Source organism: Tachypleus tridentatus, chromosome 13 (genome assembly GCF_004210375.1).
Source record: "Tachypleus tridentatus isolate NWPU-2018 chromosome 13, ASM421037v1, whole genome shotgun sequence".
Classification (NCBI taxonomy): domain Eukaryota; kingdom Metazoa; phylum Arthropoda; class Merostomata; order Xiphosura; family Limulidae; genus Tachypleus; species Tachypleus tridentatus.
The window spans coordinates 179909639-179933333 of record NC_134837.1 but is presented as its reverse complement, the minus strand read 5'-3'; the positions used below and the strand labels follow the sequence as shown (position 1 = coordinate 179933333).

Below are 23695 nucleotides of genomic sequence, written 5' to 3'. Positions count from 1 at the left end.
AATTACCTGACCATACCGGCCCAAAGTCACTTTGAATTTGCTTGAAAGATGATTTTTTCATCATATTCTTTACTTGTAGCAGTTGTGTTACTTATGTCATGATATCATTGAACACTCCAAAAACACGTACCTTCGAATCCACAGCCCAGTACGCTGAACATTGCTCCATAAACATTCTCTCTGTTTCTGAAAAAAAAAAAAAAAAAATGGCTGTATTGTAAACATGGTTGACGCTGAAAATATTTTCTGATTAAAAGTCTCATGATTGCCTGGCAATAATTCGGCTATTTATGGAGAATAAATCTCCTTAATAAATAACAGCTACGAACTAGATTTTTTATAAGTCCGTTAATCTATTATTATTTATATTTGGAGCTTGCTCGAGTCAATTTGCTTTTTCGAGGTATGTTAACAATATATACAAACAAGACAAAATAGTTTTAAATACTATGAATATTCCAAGAGTACACTAATTTTATTAGCTTTGAAAAACAAATCATCGACATCACAAAGTGTGAACAATTTAAAGGTGGTTAAAACATTCGGTCCTAATGTTGGAGTCCCAGGAATAAACCTAATGAATAGTATAAAGTAATAATAATATTAAATATGATGTCATTATGACGTATTCTGGGCACTAATGTGAACATTACGATTACACTTTTCACTACTGAATTATTATTATAGTCTGCTATGGTGAAGTCGATACTTGAACTCTATAGTCGAGGAAAACGTGCACACGAAAACAGTTGTTTTAATACAGTTCACCGCTGGGATAGCGTTAAGTCTTCGGATTTAAAACCCCCAAATCAGCGGTTCGATTCCTCTTGGCGGACATAGCAGATAGCCCGATGTGACTTTGCTATATGAAAATGCACGGCTTTAAAACTTATGTAACACCCAATATTTAGAAGCGACCTCTATACTCTTTAATTTTTATTAATGAAATATTTTTAATTATTAAGTCCTAGTGAATAATTCAATAATAAAAAATACTGAACGAGCAGCTCATTTAATATTTTCAAAACTTAAAGAGGTTTCTCTCCTTACCATAGACGGTGAAAAAATTGAATTTGGGAAAGGTGACACTCATTTCAAAGTTAGAACACCAGCTTTCCCTGATGTTAGTTTGCACAATTCTCTATTCCACATTTACAAGGACAGGTGGGTAGGGCGCTAGACTCGTAATATGAGGGTTGAGTGTTCGAATCCCTGCTACCTCAAACATGTTTGCCCTTTCAGCCGTGGGGCATTATAAATGCAGGAAATCCCACTATTCGTTAGTAAAAGAGTAGCCCAACAGTTGACGATGGATGGCGACGACTAGCTAACACTGCAAAATTAGGGACGGCTAGTGCAAATAGTCCTCGTATAGCTTTACGCGAAATTCAAAAACAAACAAAAACTTTGGAAGGAGATCAAAATTTCTTTTCTTATGATCTTTTTTTACGTGGTCCAGTTTTGCAAGTTTTCATATCAAAGTAAGTTCATTATTTTTATTATTAAGTCGCAAATGCTACTGAAAAAGTAAAAATTGAAAGAAACATATTCAAGTCTTATTATAACATTTAAATCTACTCGTCTTGTTTGTTTGTTTTATAAAAAAGCCACGTCGGACTATTTACTGCGTCCTTAATTTTAGTATTGCAAATTCGTAGACGTACGGCTGTCTCACCAGTAGATCGGACAAGTAAAAAACACCATTCGTCGTGAACTCTTGGGTTAACATTTATTTAGGAAGAGTAAAATTGACTGATACATTCTAATGCTCCCTACGGATATGTTCGGTGACGAGTTTCGATCCCTTACACTAAGAGTCAAGTACCTTGACCACTAGGCCAACTTTGAGAACTACATAAGTTTTAATCTTATTAGAGAGCGTGTTTAACGTGTTTTGTTTGGTATTATACAATGTAGTTTTATCTGCATAAATATAATAGTACTGTTTCTCTTGCATTTTTGGCCCCCTGGTGATCGATCTTCACCCATTTTAGCATGATATGCAAATATACATGAAAACTTGTGGTTTAACATTTTGTGTTTTGTAGTTCTTATGGAGGTTTTCTAAACTTACGTGTAAATAAAGCAAGTTTTCATCCTGTTTTGTAGTTCTTATGGAGGTTTTCTAAACTTACGTGTAAATGAAGCAAGTTTTCATCCTCTAAGATGACCTCTCATTAATCATGAGGGCCCGGTATGGCTAAGCGTGTTAAGGCGTGCGACTCGTAATCTGAGGGTCGCGGGTTCGCATCCCCGTCGCGCCAAACATGCTCGCCCTTTCAGCCGTGGGGGCGTTATAATGTGAGGGTCAATCCCACAATTCGTTGGTAAAAGAGTAGCCCAAGAGTTGGCGGTGGGTGGTGATGACTAGCTGCCTTCCCTCTAGTCTTACACTGCTAAATTAGGGACGGCTAGCACAGATAGTCCTGAGTAGCTTCGTGCGAAATTCAAAACCAAACATTAATCATGAATTTACGTAACTTCGTCCAGGAGACGAGTATTCCACCTGGTATATATTTATAGAAGTAATCAATATAAACGAATTATCTCTCACAATTACAGAACTTAGTGGTAATAAACATCATTTATAGGTAATCATTCAGATATACAGATAAATATTAAAACCTCCTTAACTTTATCAACCAAAGTCCCCCTATATTCATTGCAACAGAAAGTAATACATTTAAGTGACCACTTTTAGTTTCATATTAAGCATGATGCTGTAATGTATATACTATTTACAGCATAGTAACGTCGTATCGAATAGCTTCTATTATCCAACACATTCCTCCCTGAATGTTTGTTTTCTTATAGCAAAGCCACATAGGACTATCTGCCGAGTCCACCGAAGGGAATCTAACCCCTGGATTTAGCGTTGTAAATGCGTAGACTGATCGCTGTACTAGCGGGGAACATTCCTCGATGATACATCCGAGGTTTGTTTGTTTTTGAATTTCGCGCAAAGCTACACGAGGGCTATCTGCGCTAGCGTCCCTAATTTAGCAGTGTAAGACTAGAAAGAAGGCAGCTAGTCATCACCACCCACCGGCAACTCTTGGGCTTCTCTTTTACCAACAAATAGTGGGATTGACCACAACATTATAACGCTCCCCAAAGCAGAAAGGGTGAGACCAGGTTTGATGTGATGGGGATTCGAACCCGCGACCCTCGGATTACGAACAGAGTACCTTAATCACTTGGCAATGCCGGGCTTGGAATTTGTTCACTAATATTCGCCTATTTCACTATAGTTTAACATAGGCGGTTAAGAATCCGTTTTCTTATAATTTTTCACAGGATAAAATTTAGCGCTAACCAAGCAGGCCAACCACGCTTATAACGCTAACATTTGGGGTTTGATCTTTGCAGTGGGAACAACACAGATAATTGTCTTTAAGCAAATAAACAAAAAATTAAGTGTCTGTATATATATATATATATATATATATATATATATATATATAAACTAGCCATTTCAGTCTCCCCTTCCTGGAGTTGATAATAGATCGGTTACCTGACTTTCACTAGAATAATTTATATAAGTTGCTCTTACGTCATAAAAACGCTACACGAAATAACAATTCGCTTTCTAGTTATCATGAACAAAACAGCAACAAAACGAAAATAAAACGCTACGTTTTCCAGCAACAAATTTTTAATATTCGAAGCTAAAGCAGAAATAATTTTATATTTCAACAAACACATATTTACTTCAGATTATTTTTTATTATAATTTAGAAAGGTGTATATGTGTATTTTCTTATGGCAAAGCAACATCAGGCTATCTGCTGAGTCCACCGAAGGGAATCAAACATCTGATTTCAGCGCTGTAAGTCCGTAGACTTACCGCTGTTCCAGCAGGTGATCAAAGGGAAAATATTATCCAAACATGGTTCAAAAACCTTATGTAACCACAAGACGGGGCAACTAATTGGCTAGCTTCCCTGGAATGTAAATAAATATGATGATTGGTTGTCCTTAAAACCGCGCTCTACTGTACAAATGACAAACCCCTTTATTCCGACAAACATCTATTCTAACTGTCTGTCTGTCTGTGTGGGGGAGGGGATGTTTAAATTTTATTGCCGTATAAAGCAATTTTTGAGTGAACAAGCCACTGTCACAGCTAAATAATGTGACACATGATGTGTACAAAGCACACTACCAGTATGAAGGGTCTGGGGACATATTCCCCAGAAAATGTTTTTGAAAATTAAATGTTAGTAGACTGAATCTTACCCATCTTAACTACAAATACTATTTACATACAATGTGATGTATTGAATTAAATAAGCAACTTTCAATATATACTTTGCAACTAAACATGCCACAAAAGAGTGGTCAGGTCAGAGCCTGACTAGCATTACCGCTTTCTGCAGCCCTAAATTATGGAAACTTACGTAGCAAGATAGCTCTTGAATAGCTTTGCGCGAAATTCTGAAACAAAAAAAAAGCAATTATTAAACAAAGCCTATTTATAACGATTTTCTTAAAAAACAACAATTGTCAAGGTTATATATTGTCCAGTTCAACATCCTTTACCTTCTGTTTCTTTAACGAAATACAGCTTTTACAAAGTTTCACTGGACTTGCGTTCTGCAGCTCGTGGGTTATAATCAAGCTCGCCCTTTCAGCCATGGGGGCGTTATAAAGTACGATCAATCCCACTTTTCACCTGTAAAAGATTAATCCAAGACTTGACGGTGGGTGATGTTGACTAGCTATCTATTCTCTGATATATCAATGCTGAATCAGCGATGGCTGCTAAGTATTGTCAACATAAGGAGTTTTGTATTATGTTGTAACTAAACGAACTTCAAAGCAGCCATTTATCAGAGTGATACATAAGGTAATTTTACAGGTAATTATTATTAACAAAAGATGGCGACACCAAGGTAAGTATAGTGGTTATCAGTAAAACAAAAAATACAACAGGTACGTTTAGTGGTTATTTTTAAAACTATAAGCAATACATATCAACCTTGTCCACCAAACAGGCACAGTGCATTGCATGTTAAAGTTGATTTGTTGCGCTTTCATTCTGTCCATCCTTTCTTGTAGCCACAGTGTTGAGTTTGGTTTTTGAAATTTGAGCTACCCGTCCCTGGGATTGACTGTCACATTACAACACCCCCACGGCTGAAAAAGCGAGCATGTTTAATATAACAGGGATTCGAAACTGTGACCCTCAGATTATAAGTCGAACGTCCTAACCACCTTACCATGCCGGGTGTAGCCACAACGAAGTAGCTCTTTCAACAAAATGTTGATTATAGGCAAGGTGGTTCACAAGGATTTCTATGACAATTATGGAATTCGACCTTCAAATGCATTACTCCAACAACGCCCACATTTGTATTCAGTCATTTTGATATGCTACACAGGGCCCACTCTGATCGGAGAAATAGCATCGATGGCTTGTCCTTTCTTCACGAAAAATTATTTTTAAGCCTTGTCTATGCTCACTATACTGCTGATGTGGTCAGAGAGCATGGAAACGAACTGTTCCAGCACTGTTACATCTTCATAAGCCATTTGTTTAGGTCCTTTAGACAGAGCAAGGAAAAAAGTTTGTTCTTGATTGATTCTGAAACAGGTACTGATCGTTCAATCAGTTGCTTAGCCACGAAAGTCTTACACTGTTACGTTCATATTTCTTAAACCTAGATAGCATAAAATACCACATCCGGGTCAATAATGTATCTTGTGTCCAAGTCTCTTCCACCACTTCAACAAAACTTTTCACATGTTAAACAAAGATCCTTTTGGAATTCATTGTCTGCTCATAGTACCGTGTCTGTGAGGTTATCTTCTTGTGCATTTCCTCGATGAATGCTTAAAATTCTATGTTAACCCTCCACAGCCATCAGCCATCATCCAAGGGCCCAGGGAGTTCTGGGTTAGGCTAATAGCTCCACTATCACTATTCACAGCAGTTATTTTGTTTACGAGCTTGGTCAGTGGTTGTGGCTGAGAACGCCTGTTTCGTCTTGTGAGCTATGAAGTTGCTGTTTTTGAATTCAGCAATGATCTCTGGGCGGATATTCATTGACTGACCATGTCTTATATGTGAACTGGCAACGATTTCACATAGTTGGTACGGTCCTACTAAAGAACCATGGTGCAAGATGTTTCAGGTGAAAATCTGTTGACTGCTGTAACTTGACGTTTAGCATCACTATATGTTGTTTGTTACTAGCACAAAGCTACACAAACGGTTATCTGTGCTCTGCTTACCACGGGTGTCGAAATCCATTTTCTAGCTGTGTCACTGGAGGGCCACTCTGACAAATGACCACTTTGGAGTTCATTTAATTACAACATAATGCAACACTTCTTACGTCCATTTAAAAAGTGGCCGCCAGGACTGAGAAGATACTAACTTTTCGAAATGTTAATAAAAACAACAACAATAAACATAATCAACATTACAATAGTGACACTAAGAACTAGGAATAACCTTTACACAACGCTAGTGCCATCTATTGACTAAAGTGTCACTATATCAGATATTTTAAAACGCTGCTAAGATGTAATAACATTGGAATTTTTCTCGATGGCTCCAATTCTGAAAACATTATATGGATCCACGATCTACAAAAATATGCAACGTTTCATGCTTATACGTAAAATCCAACACAGATTTGAACACAAAACTTAAACAAAAACAAACTCGTAAAGTTCGGTTTAAATACTGAAAACCTACAATTAATTATACATTTTCTAAAATAAGAGCTCTCGCCAAAAGTTATACACAATTTTTTTTAGAGACAAAAGGGGTCGCTAATTGACTAAACTATATAGTTTTTGTTTTTGAATTTCGCGCAAAGCTACACAAGGGCTATCTGCGCTAGCCGTCCATAATTTAGCAGTGTAAGACTAAAGGGAAGGCAGCTAGTCATCATCGCCAACTCTTGGGCTACCCTTTTACCAACGAAAAATTTATTTATAACGTACTCCTGAAAGGGTCAGTTTGGTGTGAAGAATCAGATTACGACTAACCACGTTTATATAGCATAAATAACTGCAATGCTTCCAAGCGAGACCTAAAACTCGTACGCTTTCGAATGCTCAACTATTCATCCTCAGAAGAATAGTTATATTTAATAAGCGTAATCAAATAAATGGCTGTTGCTAAGCTTGTTTATCTTTTACCTTAAGTCTCCCACTTTACTGTCTGCTACAATTGTTAATCGCACTGAAATGTCACCTTAAAACTATTAATATGAACATTTGTTTCATATATAATCTTTTACTGATATTTTAAGATATGAGAAATGAAACTACAGGTACCGTGCCAATAGCTATTAATTGTTCCCCCAACAGTTGTAATATTTGATCAGGGTGTCACGTTTGTTTACGAAGCTTCCACACGACTATTAACAATGTTATACATCTGAAATCCCAGTTAACGTGTGAATATACAATCACCACACACAGATTTAAATTACTCGATGAAATTATACATTATTATTGAGTTTCCATTTCCAACACGATTCTTGCAAACTCGAGATTTTTAACCGCCAAATTTTGGCTCTCTTTTTAATTGTTAGAAGCACTGTTTTCCTTCCTTCTTCGATTTATTATTAGAAATGCTGACTTCTGACTACGGAAATACTGTAACCGGAATAGCATTTAATACTATCCCTAGATAACCGTACTGGTTTTTGGTCAGAATTAACTATTACAACACAATATTGGCAGCACGAATTTATTTAATAAACAAAATGAATAACACAAGAGTGTAACAAACTGACACGTTATCGAGATATAACTCAAATCACTATGTGAACAATCAAAGGAACGAATCAGAGATAAATATATTAAACAAAACACTGAACTAATGAATGTACTTAACTATCAAGAAATCAAAAACTCTAACAAAATTTACAGTCAAAGTCATTGCTGCACCTGTAAATTTGGACTTCATAAAAATTACTTTCTATATAAAACTATACTCTATAATACATACTATATAATTATACGAGTTATAATATTGCTCTTAGCAACAATCATAGCCTTCAAAACGTAGGTGGAATAAGTGATTTTTGTTTTGTTTTTACATAGAAAGTAAAAAAAACTCAACCACAAAATTAGTCATTAAAATATTATAATAAATATATATCAGATGATACATTATCATAAGAAAAATGTGCATTGGGATATTTAACAAAGAAATGATTCTTCATAACTTATCTTCCTACCACCTGAACCAATATATATGTACTTTGAAAAGTGTCATGCATTCTCTACTGAAAGAAAACCTGTAAATCAGTTTAACAACAAATGTTCCACCACAAATAGCATGCAATCCAATTCATTCCTCACTACAAAACATTTCAACATTTGTTTAATACTACCTGCTTAAGTTAGCTATTTTAATTTTGTTTTTTTAAGATCAGTTTAACAATTGATATCTAGGAGAAAAATATTGCATGTGTTTGGAACATATATTCACTCATCTGTTTTTAGTTAATATTTTGTTAAAATACTAGTTATGATTATAAATAAAAGTTTCATTGCAACAACAACAACAACAGATGATATTTCTTACTTTGATGATCTTGTTTTTATAAACATTTATTAACAAACAACAAAGGTTATTCTTCATATAGTGAAATTCAAGTAAGATCTAAATACAACTATAGGGGTATTAACATTTAACTTCATTCTTGGTATAGTTGAAAAGCTTACAGCATACAGTACTTGGTCACTAGTCAGATCCATCATGGACAAGGAAAAAAAAATATATTACAAGTTACAGATCTCTACATAAGTTTCTTACTTACTGTAAAAGCTATAAGCAATCAGTAAGCAAGCTCTTAATGAAACTATACAAATTGTTCAAAATCCTACAACAGTGAGACACTTTTGACAGCACATGGTTTCTGCCTGTATTGCATAAATGTTTTGTAGTTAACAGCAACATATTATTCATTTTATCAATAGCAACACTATTTTATTGCACACCAACTACTGGGTAAACACTAAATGTGCAGAAGGGTTACTCCACTTTCATAGAGATACAATTGTTTTTCCCATAGTTGTATTAAACTGTCCAAAACTGAAAGTTCATATGTTACAAAAAAACACAGCAGAAAGATCTAGATGAACATATAACATCATCCAAAGAACTTCAAGTCATTTAAAAACATTTCCAGAAATAAATGCAGAAGTACAGGATATACTTGAAGTTTGTATCAGCAACAAAATGTTTAAAAGTGGTTTCATGGAAAGGGTCTATCTATAGGGAAAAGTTCAAACTGAGAAATTAATTCTTCATGCAAGAGTATAAAAGAATGTTTGAACTATGCTAGGAATTACAGAAGTTGTAGTAATAAATAAAATCAAAGTATGTCCTAAAGACTGAAAAATACAACAGCGGATCAGTTTTGAAAGCCTGGAATTTCTTTTTGTGCAGAGATGTGCCCAAAAGGAGTTTAAACACGAGTAGGTAAGTCAAGAAAAACTAATGGTGTACATAATGGGGGGGGTCTTTTGATCTCTCTAGGAGAAAAACATCCTCACAGCAGAAGCACTACCACACCTTGGTTTGCATGCAATACCCAGTAGTCAATGTACAATTGATCCAGGTTCTAATAATCATCTGAAATGTATGATTAACAGTTATTTAGAGGAGACAAAGAGCTGGCAGTATAAGTTACCAAATAACTAACCCAAAGTTTTGATGCTTATTGGATTGAAAAATTTGTGGAACCAATAAAAAGTAATTTTGTGAAAAGGAAAGCAGACTGACTAAATTATGGCCATTTTCATACAGTATACAGCAAAAATATAAGGAAATACTGCTGTATCCACACTGATCAATGGAGTTATGCTGACAAGGCTACAGAAGGACCAAATGCACATTGATTAATTAAGTGTCTTATGTTCCAAAAAAAGACTCCTTATGCTTGATATCAAAATACTGATTATAAACATGACATTTAACCAAAGACAACACTTAGATTTTACAAGCTTGCAGGAAAAGTTAAGTGAAGAATGATTTGGAATTCAACTTTGATGTATTTCACTATTAGTTCCTCAGTCAATTTAATACTTACCAGTCAAGCAACACATTTTTAATTCTTTCATAATATTTTCAACTCTGATAAAAATATTAACTTTGTGGGACACAAACCCACCTGAAACAACACATTTGGATAATATGAAATTTAAGTTATCTCTTAAAAAAGACAAAATAAAAAAACATTGATTTTGCATATGGATATGATAGCACTGAATAAATATTTTATCAAATTCTAACAGCACTCTTACCAAACAGGTTTTGTAGAAGTAGAAAAAAGGGCCTAACAATAAGTATCTGTTTAACCAGAACTTGATCTACACAGCAAATAGTTTCAAGCCATCAAGTGTTTCACAAGACACACTAAATTTAAAAATACATTACAACTTACTCAGGATAACACAAAACTGATGAAAGTTGCTATATTTTAATGCTGTGATTCAAAGAACATTGCAAACTTCAAAAACTATATTTCTGTACACTGAATTTTTGTACAAATTCAAGCAGTTGAATTACTATAAAACTAGTTTATTATATAAAGGAGAACATCAATCAGTATCATTACAGTCTGGTCAAATTTTAAAAGATTTATCGAATGTTTACTAACACTATCCAAGGTTGCTGCAGACATTCTCTGAGAATATCCATTGATGTATAAGCATGTCTAAGGAATATGTTTATGGTTTTCCATGTTTATCCTTAGGCAATTTTATTAAACCCTTCTATAAGGCTTGGAAGTTGAGTTCAGATATTCTATGTGTAAAATCATGGGAAATTTGAGGGCTATAATATGTATACTGAATATTCCTTTTCATTTAATATATACACTACAAAATTATGTATTTGGCTCAACAGGTCTAAAATTTATCCCTTTTGTAAGCTATTATTTTGTTATCAAATATCTGTTGTATACACACATGAAACTACTTTGATATAGCTAATCATCATAAAGTTAAAAACAAAAAACACTTGACATCAGTTTATTTAGCCTTGTGTGAATAATTCATCAATAGCCACTCGTTGTAACTGGCAAGGGAATTGAGGCTTTTAAATTACAGGTCAGGGCACACAGTAAGGCATCTCTTGCAGTTACCACAATTCATCCAATGTTCAGTACTTTTAGTAATTCCAAAAATATGAAATTCCCCCTTCTTCTTTTACCACATAATAAAGATATATAGATGCGAAAGAACAAACATATTTCAAACTTTCTTCATTGTTAAAGCCCTTACATCACGAATGCAAAGTTCAGATTCCAAGCAGTTTATTCTGACTGAATATGTTCGGACTATGTGACGTTTTACAGCAGAAAAGCTCAACTGACGCTAGTATGACCAACTTTGTCAAAGACAAAAAGAATACTATGGTTAAACCCAAACAATAACTTAAGCATAATTACATTACAGAATCATAGGATGCTTCAAAGAAACCATACACTTATACAATCTGACAGATCTAATACATCAAAATACAGCACTGTTTGGACCACAGGTTAATTTAAAGGCAATGAACTTACTTCATGTCTATGCATGAACACTAAATACACAAGAGTATAGCCTAGTGTGAATCACGGATTACTGCAATGACACTGAAAATGCAGACCATTTCCATGTATTTTGTCTATCAGAATATAGACTAAGCTGGATCGTGGGTTATTGCAATAACACAATATGTAAACCATCTCCATGGATCTTATTATAACAAAATATAGCCTTGGCTAGATCACATACTACTATAACAACACTTTAAATATACACCATCTCACTAGATGTATTTCACCAGGACCTGTAATAGACCAAACTATACTTGAAGGTTAATGCATCACAAGTATAAACCTATAGATCCTATCAACCAAGATAATAGTATGAATGAATAAAATAATTAAGAAACACCAAACACCCACACCAAAGTAAAGTTTCTGTCACACTATAAAATGTCTTTTAATATATAAATATTTCATATATCTGCATATTAAAACTTACAGGTTCTCTTTGTTTCCTTTTATGACGTGTATGACACAGCCTTAGCAGATTAGTAGTTACTACGTAACATTTACCAATAAACAGTGCAGCATGAAGAGATTCAAATATAATTCTGGTATAGTTATCAGTGCGTTACTTCACTAACGAGTCATACAATTTTCTACAAAAGAGTAAACTCTTACACTTTCACATCAGTTACTTGAAAAAAAATGCTACTGAATGATTTAAAGAGCAACTGACATCCCGAAAAATAACATCTGAAAACAAAATAAGAAACAACACTGAAACCACGTAATATATCTTTGGCAACATGAACATGTAAAACACAACAAGAGTTCATAATAATTGGGGCTACTTCAAATGATTTGCTATGAAAAATGAGATTTTTATCAGCTTGGAAAGAATGGCTTATATACAGCTTCTACAACACATTTGTAATAAGAAATGCAGTTGAAGCATATATTAGAAAATTTGTCAACATCTAAATACAGTAATAATAACAAAAAACCCACATCTTATCACATCAAAATCTGAAACTTGAGAAATAACTGCATCAATAAAAACTTGGTATAACTCTGTTTACTTTTTCAAAAACAAGTTATATTCTGATATTTCCTACAGCTGGTTGTAAGAAATTTATTAATGTCAGAATATAATTTTTGTTAGAAAAAAATCACTGTTCTACTACATCTTCAGTAATTTAGGCTGACAGTAAGTTGAAATATATATTTCTATGGACTAGAAGAAGGAATTATCCCATTGTGCCGTGTTTTTCGGACACTGTCATCATTGACCATAGATGGATTAGCAGAGTTGGAGAGGGCTGCTGTTTTGTCAAAGTCAATTGTTGCATAACCTTCTGGTTGTTGCAAGGAAGAGGTGATAGGGGAAGCAGGTGGTGATGAGGGAGACGTCACAACATTAGTTTTATCACTACATCGATCTAGGTCGAGGATAATATAGTTCATTTGACTATCAGATTCTCCTTTGGTGTTGTCATCTACACAAGTCTCTTCCTCTTGTCCTTCACAGGATGGTGATCCAATATTAGCATAAAGGTGACCTGTTGCACTGGTTGCTAGATGAGACACTGGTGAAGTAAGACAGTAACTTTGGGATAAGTTACTTGAAGCTGTCTTGTTTAACAGGCCACACTTTGCAATAACTGACCCATTTGATACATCAGGGCTTATATTAACATAGAAATGTTCTTTTTGTTGTTTTGCAGTCTGCTCTTGTTTCATGAGTTCATCTAATTTTGTATAGTTAGTGTTTAAATCAACACAATGTACACATGAAATAACACTACCTTCAGGAGGGCACCGAGCCTGGCAATGACTAGCAAGTATAAAACCACAGGTTAAATGGCCACAAGGTGGAACATGACCATTAACATATGGGTGTTTCCCATGGAGTAATGAGCGTCTAACACCTTTATTGGAGTTATCTTCATTTACCATTGACTTCACATACTTATGTGCAACTGGGCTTGAAAATGAACCAGTGGAGCGAGACACATGAGCAAAGATTTCCTCATTCATGTAATGCAGGTTAGCAAGCCTACTGCTAGAACTTAAACTACACAGATTAGATACTCCAGCCTCATTTCCTAGTATCGTAGCAGTATCCCGAGACTGCAAGGAACTTCCTGTTGTAGACGAAATGGTTCCATTTCTTAAAACACAACAGTTATCTACTGGGGCTCCAACTGCCCTTGGGGATGTTATTCCTGTAGGTAGTGATGTAGGAGTATTATCCCTAATTGGTTCAAGATAATCAGCAGTATCTAAGCCATGGTGACCAAGGTGACTAGCAATGCTCCCGCTGGCTGAGAGAGAAACTCCAACACCAGTTACATTATTTTGGTCAGCTGGAGTCCCTGCAACACTTCCACCCACACTTCCACTTCCAGTGTTCTGAATCGATTCTTGTAACACATTGAATAGCAGCTCAGCCCGTCGACATTTAAAGGCATAAATTCCTGGTCCAGTGGGACACCGTCGACCACATTCAAAAGAGAACAGTTCAGCATCGAATCCATATCTCCGCAAACTACGCAAAGGCCAGCGAATAACGCCTTTCCCATGCTGGTACAATATTAAGTCAGATTCAGTCACTTCAATTTTTCCAGCATTCAAATGATTTCCTCGATCATCAATGTTCCACACCTATCATTACAAAAAAAAAACAATAATACTACATGTATTATAAGCTAGCTTTTTAGTGTAAAGAAGACCACACTATCCTATAGTATATTAATTATTGCACTCTCAAATACGACAAAACATTAAACAATGCAGTTAAACTATCTGTGAAAGATTAGCATAAAAGTCTATCCAGAAGTCATACAAAGTGCTCAGTGAAAGATTTCAGCTTTAACATTCAATGGTATGTGCAAATGAAATTAAAATTTTAAATTTGTGATAGCATCAGTTGAAATTTTAAAAAACAACAAAATGCAATATATGTAAAAACAGCTGGTTTGGGTAGAGAAAGCACTACGTAGAAAAGCAAACGTTTCAACCTTCTTCAGTTAATCGCTAAGTACACAAAGAAAGAAAAAGGTTACTGACTGATAGCTGACCACATGTTTGAAGGTGGTTGTGTAACTGAATGTAGGAATGTAGAGGGCGTGCTTAGATGTTTGTTTATATTTATTAATATAGGTATAAATAAAGGTATTCCTTTGTATTAGTTTATTTTGGGCTTGAGTTGTTGTGTAAGTAAGACTTCTTTAATCTTTCATTTGTTTATGTTTGTTTTTTCATTTAGTATTTGGGTGTTTTCTATGGTTATCTTGCGTTTATTTGATTTGCAGTGTTCTAAAACGTGTGAAGGTGACTTTTTTTGTTCTGTGAATCTGGTTTCCATTTTACTACTTGTTTCTCCAATACAGGAGTCGTGGCAGTTATCACATTGTATTTTATAAATATTGGTGTTGTGTTTGTCAGTGTAGTTTCTACATAGTATAGACCTTAGTTTTGTGCCTGGTTTTTGAATAAATTTGGTATAAATGTTGGTTATTTGTCTGCTGATGTCGGGAATAATATGGTATGCAGCAGTATATGGTTTTGTGATTTTGCGATTCGTGAGATATATTTACTTTTGTTGGTTGATTTTGTTTTTTGTCTAGGTGTGTGCATATAATGTTTTTGACAGTTTGTGGAGGAAACTTGATGTTGATGAAGTATTGTTTTATTTTTTCTAATTTGTATTTAATTTTATCTGATGAGCATAGTTTTATTTGGTTTCTTAGTTGTTGAGTTTGTTTTGTTTCATGTGCTTTCTCTTCCCATACCAGTCATTTTTATATATACATTTTTCTCTACAAGTGGGTTTTCTTGTCATCATGAACAAAATACAATAAATAGAACAAATACATGAATGGAAAAATGAATGCAGTGTAATTATGGTTAATTAACACAACAGATAACATCTGTAAAACTGTTATTTATTTACAGTTAGTACTTTAAATTAAACATCAATTATTACAGAAATGATGAAACGTGGTCAATATACTGAAATTATCATCATACTTGGAGGTAAAACATTATGCCGGTAACTCCTTTATATAATAATATTACTTGTGTCATGAACTGTGTTACTTTAAATGTAATATTATCATCTTTACAAAAATAAAACTTGATTACTTTTTGTTGTATGCCTGATTAGTGATAATTTTATTTAATTTAAAGTACATTTCAGTGCTTAAATTCTAAACAAATCAAATATCTAACTAATGTGTCAAATATAACTCCCCTTTGATTACTAGCCAGAGATTGATTGCAGAAAGTAACTCACAAAATTATTTTCACACAAGTTTTACTAGCATCAAGAATGTAGTTTAACCTGTTCAGTGCCGTAGACGAGATAGCTTGTCCAAGCCAATCAGTAACACAGTGCCACAGACGAGTTATTGTTTCATGTTTTGTACATATTTCTTCATTTTGTGTACTACTATAAGTTTGTCTCAGAGAAAAAATAGTATTTGTTGTTCATTTCTTTTGTTTTAAAAATTACTCAATTTTGCTGAAAAAAAACCAGCATAGGAGCTGATGTAGCAGCTGAAATACTTGGCCGTCAACAGGTTAAGTTTCATTTGTTTCAGAACATACAGTGTACATTAGGCTTAACATATATTTAGTAAATAAACTTCAGGCTTATTGTTAAGGAAAAATAAGAAATAGTCATAAAAATTACTTCATGGGGAAAGACAAAAGAAACAAATGTAACATATAACCATAAATATAACATGCTACATTTTATATTAATCAATACATAAGGGCATTATAAGAATTTGTTTTCCTGAAGATATGAGTGAGGAGTTACTATTTTCCCAGTAATGTGCCCAACACCGATTATCACGAAAAGAACTCAAAGTCTATGTTCAAGATACAAGTTTTTAGAACGTATAAAAATTTACACATACAAGAAACAGATATTTTAAAAGGTTCACTTGTGAACATAACACACAAATCATATTGGTTAAAAACTTCCAGATCTGTTGTTACACTAAACACGCAACAGGTTTGAATGAAGTTGGAAAGTATTCTGTTTTAACATGCAAGCTACTGTAGTCTAAAATAAAAGTTTATAAAACAAATGAACATCAAAAAAAATTCTTAATTTACATAAAGATGTGTGTCAAAATGGGTCGACTGTTTTACACAAGTTGAGTAAATACGAAATTATTATTCTTATAAAACCTTTCCAATTTTCAAATTACAAATGCGTAAACAAACATATACATTGACTGGTCAATTTATCATAATCCCTGCCTAATAGAATTGGATCACATTTCACTATTATATTAGCTAAAACTCAGTGTGGCATAGGTTTCATAAGAATATTGTTTGGTTGTAGCCCATTGTACAGTGCTTGTTCATCACGGGAGAAATCCAAATTCATACCAGATGTTAAAGATCCTTCCAAAACAGTAATTATAAAGCTTTGACAAAATAACTTTCCCCCATGTCATTGCACCATTTCTAGCAGTTTATACTGTTAAAAATAACACATGGATTTCTTCACGTTTTTATAGTAAAAGAAAAAACAAATCACCAGATCACACAATTTAAATCACCAGATCACACAATTTCCTTCTATTCACTCTTTTTTCACAACCTGCATTTCATCCAAGTCTTTTTTTTTTCTTTGGCTTTTCCCTTTAACAGGGGTCATCATGCTTCACACATGTTGCCTTCTTCCAGTCATCTTTGTTCACTCCTAGGTCTTCTTCAATTCTTGTCATGTCCTCTTTAATAGCATTCTTCCAACATGTTAGTCTTCTCTTGCCTGGTACCAGTAACTTCTAATGTTCTTCTTTTCTTCATGTGAACAAACCATCTCAGCTTCACTTCTCTTGCCAGGTACCAGTAACTTCTAATGTTCTTCTTTTCTTCATGTGAACAAACCATCTCAGCTTCACTTCTCTTGCCAGGTACCAGTAACTTCTAATGTTCTTCTTTTCTTCATGTGAACAAACCATCTCAGCTTCACTTCTCTTGCCAAGTACAAGTAACTTCTAATGTTCTTCTTTTCTTCATGTGAACAAACCATCTCAGCTTCACTTCTCTTGCCAGGTACCAGTAACTTCTAATGTTCTTCTTTTCTTCATGTGAACAAACCATCTCAGCTTCACTTCTCTTGCCAAGTACAAGTAACTTCTAATGTTCTTCTTTTCTTCATGTGAACAAACCAACTCAGCTTCACTTCTCTTGTCATTTCTCTTCTTTATTCTCTTCTTTTTCAGCCACATTTCCAACAGATATTTTGCTTTATCTGAATAAAGGTGACAATCCTAAGGTTCTGCTGACAGGAACTTACCCCTTATTCAGAAACTGAATGTTTTGTAGGATGTAGAGTTTTCTTCTCTGGAATTATCAGTGGTCCTCTGACTATATACTAGTGAATCTGCAGTTTTTATTTTTCTTAGCCACACCATGTGATATTTTGTTTTCCAGCAGTTTTAATTTCACTGAATGCTGATGAAAACCTTCCATGATTGCTGTTTTCACATTACTACTGCAGAGTAAATTGACATACTACCACTAATTATACCAGTTTTGATAAAGAAGCTTCTTATGCAATTTTGTCAGTTTCCTAATTCCACCTTTACCCACTCTTGACAACAGCATCACCATGCAGTTGCTTTACTTTCTACCATCCATCTGGAACTACATATTCCAAATTTTATGCAGTATTGCCTGCAAGTCAATTGCAAATAACATTGGTAGCAATGGCTAATTGCTTTAATCAATTCAAAAAAGATATTGCTTTACTGTTTCCATCTCCATCTTTGTACAATTTGCACTTTAAGCATTATGGAAACCATGTTTTCCTGTTATAACCAAGTTAAGCTATTTATGGACTGGTTGAAAACTGTGATGAAACAGTTTTCTTAATGCAACATTTGGAAGCAGTCAAATTTTGGGTACTACTTAAAGAATTAGTATCCTGAAACTTATTAGACTGTCCAATCAAGTTTACTCTGGTTTATTTAAAAGAATTGTAGCTATAGTTTTTCTAGTTAAAGGTGTATTCCCATTTTGATTACTGCAATTGGTGGACTCTTAAGACAAGTATCTCTGAACAACTGGTCAACATTTGTTAATTTTTATAAACAATGTTTTTTTTATGAATACCTACTGTTATGAACCTATGAAAGTCTCAGAAATACCATTCCTCTTATTGACTGTATTTCATACAAAACATTTTTCTTCTGCACTTTAGAGATTCAATCAATCATATATCAATATGCCTACTCAGGGGCATTGGAAATGAGTCCTGAGGAATAACACCTCATTTCCATAACATCTTGTTTGTTAAAAAATAAATTAAAAAAGTGTCAAATGTCTCGTCATCTGATTAGTGGTGCACAACTTACTGAATAACTTGTAAATAAAAGTATCAAATGCACTACGTTATATGTTTAAACTTACATTGAATATGTTCCTTTGGTCATCCAGACTTGTTCTAGATGACACACATCCCATGGTGCCACACTAATAACATAGTCATCTGGAAAATGGGAAAAAAAGATAAGTTTTAAAAAAATAGTTGTAACATTTTGTTATGCATTTTTAAATTTATTCATCAGAATTTACTACATAAGTAGTATATTACACTACTGAAAATTCTAACTTGTTGAAATGAACATATCTTTATGATTTAAGTATAGGTACAGTTTGCTTTGGAAAGACCTATTACATCCCTTTCCAAAAGCAATCAATTTTGGATAGTATCACTACTTATGAAATGCCAAAAATATTTTAATGTAATTCTTGTAAATGCCATTCCATTTTGATTTTACATCACATATGGTTTTTCACATGCTTTTTGACTTGTATAATCAATATATTCAATCCTCTGCAATATTTACTTGTTTTCTAAGGATTGCACTATGTAACACAAATTTTGTTCCTGGATAGTATGTGTTATTTCTTAATTACTTATGTTGTAAAAGTACAGAAAATGGCCATTACTCCCTTCAAACTTTGTTTCTAGATAATGAGATTTAGAAATTAACCTATTTTCTATGTAAAAACAGGCAAATTTGCACATTTTCATTTACATAAGGTCTGAATAAAACAACATATGAATCAAGATTTACATGTATTTATACTAGTTATACAAAAATGTTTAGAAATAAGTGGTTTTTCACGATTTTTGACTAACGTAAATCACTTTCACATATCAGCCCCCAAATATAGTTTTGCATCATGTTTTCGTTATATGCTCTCAGGTCACAAAAGCAAAGTTTGAAGAGAAAAATAGGTCTTTTCCATTTACTTTAAGGCTTAAGCAATTGGGTAATAACACTTTCTGCCCAGGAACAAGAAAAAGTAAAAATTTTGTTACAAAGTGTTGTTAATGTACCTGTGTGTGTGTTTCTTGATGAACAATAAAAAAAATAAAACATTATGTTACACACTAGAAACATATTTAGCAACAATCAAAACACACTTTCCACCCTCCAATTATTAAGGCTTATTTCAGTACATTTGGCAGTGTGCAACTGTATTGGCAAAGACATATACAAAACTTAAACCAACATCAATATAAATATATAATGCATGCAACAAACCTAATAATCTAAGCAACATTTTTGAGTAAAAAAATAAAAGCTACAACAATAAGTTTTTGGATTTTTGGTATTATAAAAAAAATATTTTCAATCTTGTTCTCAGTTTCAACAGATTCGGTCTTGGTTTCGACTACGACTATGTTTGATTAGCATAAGCAAGTTATTGAAATAAAGGGCAATTCGCACTATTGATTCAATGATTTAATATCAACTTTTGATTTTACCGAGTAATGAAAAAGGAAGATAAAAATCAATGTCTTTATTACTATATTTCGTTTATTCGTTCACGTAAATTATAACCTGTCTTCAGCAATAACAATTTTATTTTTCAAATAGGGTGGTTGGCCGATGGAATAGGTTGCCTCTGAATGCTGTGGAAGCAGTAAATTAGACAGATAACAGATGATTGTAAATTTTTTTTAATACTTTCATTTTAGCTTGAAGAACAGGACAGCCGAGTAGGACCAGCATGTCCCTTGTTGTCCCTAAACATTAAGTTGTAATACCAATTAAGAAACACAAAATTAAGTATTTGATGATAAACTGTTATCAGTCTTAGATTCACCCATCTTAAACTAAGCTTAAAAACTGAAGTAATTTCTTTCTCATTTGAGTAAAATTTCTAAAAACTGTGATAAAAATAAGTAGAACAAAAATGTCATTACTGATCGTTCAAAACCATTTATCTTTATAATGTTATTAAAATACTAAAATAATAAGAATATCTTTTCTTTTACAGAATTTTCAACATGTTCTATAACAATTGAAAATACAATGGCCAAGCTTCGGCATTAACTAACATTTAGCTCTGCATGTAGTTTCAATAAAATAATGTCTTTGTTGTTAAGCACAATGGATTACCTGTGTTGTGCCCACCACAGATATCAGTAGGGGAGGGGCACAATCAAGCGTGATTAGTCTTTGCCACATTGATCTATCATTAATCTTGTGAACCCCCACCTCCCGAGACTTGTAACGATTAGAAATATACAAAATATTCACGCATACAGAATGCGAGTATATTCGAGTTATTGATGTTTGCTTTTGCTCTGCAGTGACGTATACATTTATCCATTATGTGTTATCAAACTGTGTTAGGAAACACGCCAAAATTCTTTGGAATGCGTTACCAATCTCAACGTGCTATTAAAGAAACGCACATTTTAATAGCGGTCTCAAGTGTCGTTTCCACAGTCGAGATAAACAACCCTTTGGCGCCAGCATTATAAGCATGTGACAAGTTGCCAGTAGCTACATTAATACACTCGGCGTCTAATACTACAAACCCACTTTTGTCAAGATTTGGAAAACACTAACGTTCAAGGTTTTACAAAGATTGCACAAGTGCGCTAAACGTATTTACAGCACAGTTGCTCAATCTATTGGCAGCTATCAAAACATTTAGAAGCAGTGCGACAATTTCTGTTAACCAAATATGATCATTCAATATTCCACTCTAAACCTAGCGGCCTGAGTTCAAGGTATATTTAACCCTAACTTACTTGAGAAACACACACAGACGACCCTTACCATAACTAGAACACAACTTTAATTGGTATCATGGACAATCGCAAAACATCTACAATTAACAACAACAAATAATTTCTGTGGAGTACACTCAATCTAGAATACTTTGTTATTAAATACACGTAGAATCAACAACAGAAGTTTAACGATCCTGATGGAAAACGGTCTTCGAATACCCTTTTTTGGAATCAAAAGATAATACTAATAGAACTATAGGGAGGGATTGAAAGAACCAGGCAAATTTTGGGCCGTTCTGCGCCATCAACCGAACGATCTATGCTTCACTAACCCTAATTTACTTTAGAAAATATAATTTGTAATGCTTAAACTACTTTGCAACAGATGCAATTTTTACTGCTGTAAAGGTGAAAGCAATGTTACTAGTGTAGCTGGTTAGCAGCTGTCTGTCTCCCAGAAATGTTACTAGTGTAGCAGATTAGCAGCCGTCTGTCTCCTGGAAACGTTACTAGTGTAGCCGATTAGCAACAGTCTCTCCATTTCCATCGTACAGGAAGTATAGCAAATAAACTTATTAACCCATTTCCTACTTCATTAACTACACAACATAAAACATTCCACGGTGTGTGGCCACTGAAAACTCCCGTGTACTTATTTAATGCACGTGATTAATTTTAACGAAAATCTGTTATTGTAATTTGAAAACTTTTGTTTCTCAAACCTCAGACAGCATCACGCAGAAATTATAAGCAGCTTTTATAAGATGCATAAAACCTTTCACAGAACAAATATATAATACCAGAAGCTGTTTCAAATTAATGATGGGAATAGCATCTACTGTAAAGCCTGAAGACTCAACATCGACCCAAGAAACACGTATGAATAAAAATAGAAACAAAAACAGTGATAATTCATAAAACGATACAATTATGCAACTTAGCTCCACGTATCACAGTTTGGGAATTCTTAAAATGCAGTAACAATCTATTAAATATTTCAGCCAGACTACACATATGCACCACGAAACCACTATGGATTACATGCTTCCAGGTGTGCTGAAAAACTATCAGGTTATCCCACAAGTAATGTCCGAAAATTTAACACAGAAAGTGCATCATTTCTGTCTTTGTAGAAGGCTTTAATGACTAAAATATGTAGTAGGACATGTATAAAAATGTTCAGACAAATAAAAGAAACTAACCAAACTCAACTTTTTCAGATCATTAATCAAATATACCCTTATAAAGATGGATGTGTCTGAGAAGCACATTAAACATATAATGCTTTATGAGTTTAAAAAAGGCAATAGTGCAGCAGAAACTACACAAAACATTCAAGGTGTTTATGGTGCAGAGTATCTCAGTGAAAGAAAATATCAAAGGTGGTTTCAGAAGTTCAGGTTAAATGACAACAGCTTAAGTGATGTGCCACATTCAGGTTGTCCTGTTGAATTTAATAATGACTTGCTGCTGGCTGCATTTTATGAAGAATGTGTTGTAACAGTTGAAAAACTAGCACAGAAACTTAATTCAACCCGTTCAACAGTCCACCGTCATCTGCAACAGCTTGGAAAGATGTCAAAACTTGGAAAATGGGTCCCCGATGATTTAACAGAAGCCAACCTCAGAGCAAGAGTGGACATTTGTACTTTTCTAAACTCTCGTGAACGTAACTGACCTTGTTTTGACAGATTAGTGACTAGAGATGAAAAATGATATTATCGACATGTTAAGCGCGGCAGACAATGGCTCAGTGCAGGTAGATTGGTAAAGCACAGCCCAAAATGGACCTTCACCGTAGGAAAATCTTGTTAAGCGTTTGGTGGGATAGTGTTGGTTGGATCCACTTTGAGTTGCTGCCACTCAAAGTACCGATTAAAACTTCTATTAACAACAGTTAGAGAGTCTGAATTTGCACTGAGAGAAAAATAGGCCTGTTTTGGTCAATGGTAAAAGTGTGGTGTTACACCAGGATAATGCACGGCCCCAGATAGCAAGGATCACATCTGCAAAGATTAAAGAGCTAGACTGGAAAAAAACTTCCACATCCTCCTTACTCTCCAGACCTGCCACATCTGATTATCATCTATTCCAAAGTTTACAGAACTATCTTGAT

The 23695-nt window shown here is 34.1% G+C and overlaps 1 protein-coding gene across 4 annotated transcripts in view; it reads right to left on the bottom strand.

Annotated features, from left to right (window-relative positions):
* Positions 1 to 7697: 7697 nt before the first annotated feature.
* Positions 7698 to 23695, bottom strand: part of LOC143239172 (uncharacterized) — a 37694-nt gene continuing 21696 nt past the window's right edge. For 3 of the 4 annotated variants that reach the window (XM_076480030.1, XM_076480031.1, XM_076480032.1), the window contains exons 2-3: positions 18951 to 19029; positions 7698 to 14177 (exon numbers count right to left, since the gene is read on the bottom strand). In XM_076480030.1, coding sequence (XP_076336145.1) covers positions 12741 to 14177; positions 18951 to 19004 — 1491 coding nt within the window. In that variant the 5' untranslated portion in view covers positions 19005 to 19029 and the 3' untranslated portion in view covers positions 7698 to 12740. Of the gene's footprint in view, positions 14178 to 18950; positions 19030 to 20956; positions 21103 to 23695 lie in introns of those variants that run through there. The other variant, XM_076480033.1, reaches the window with a different exon arrangement.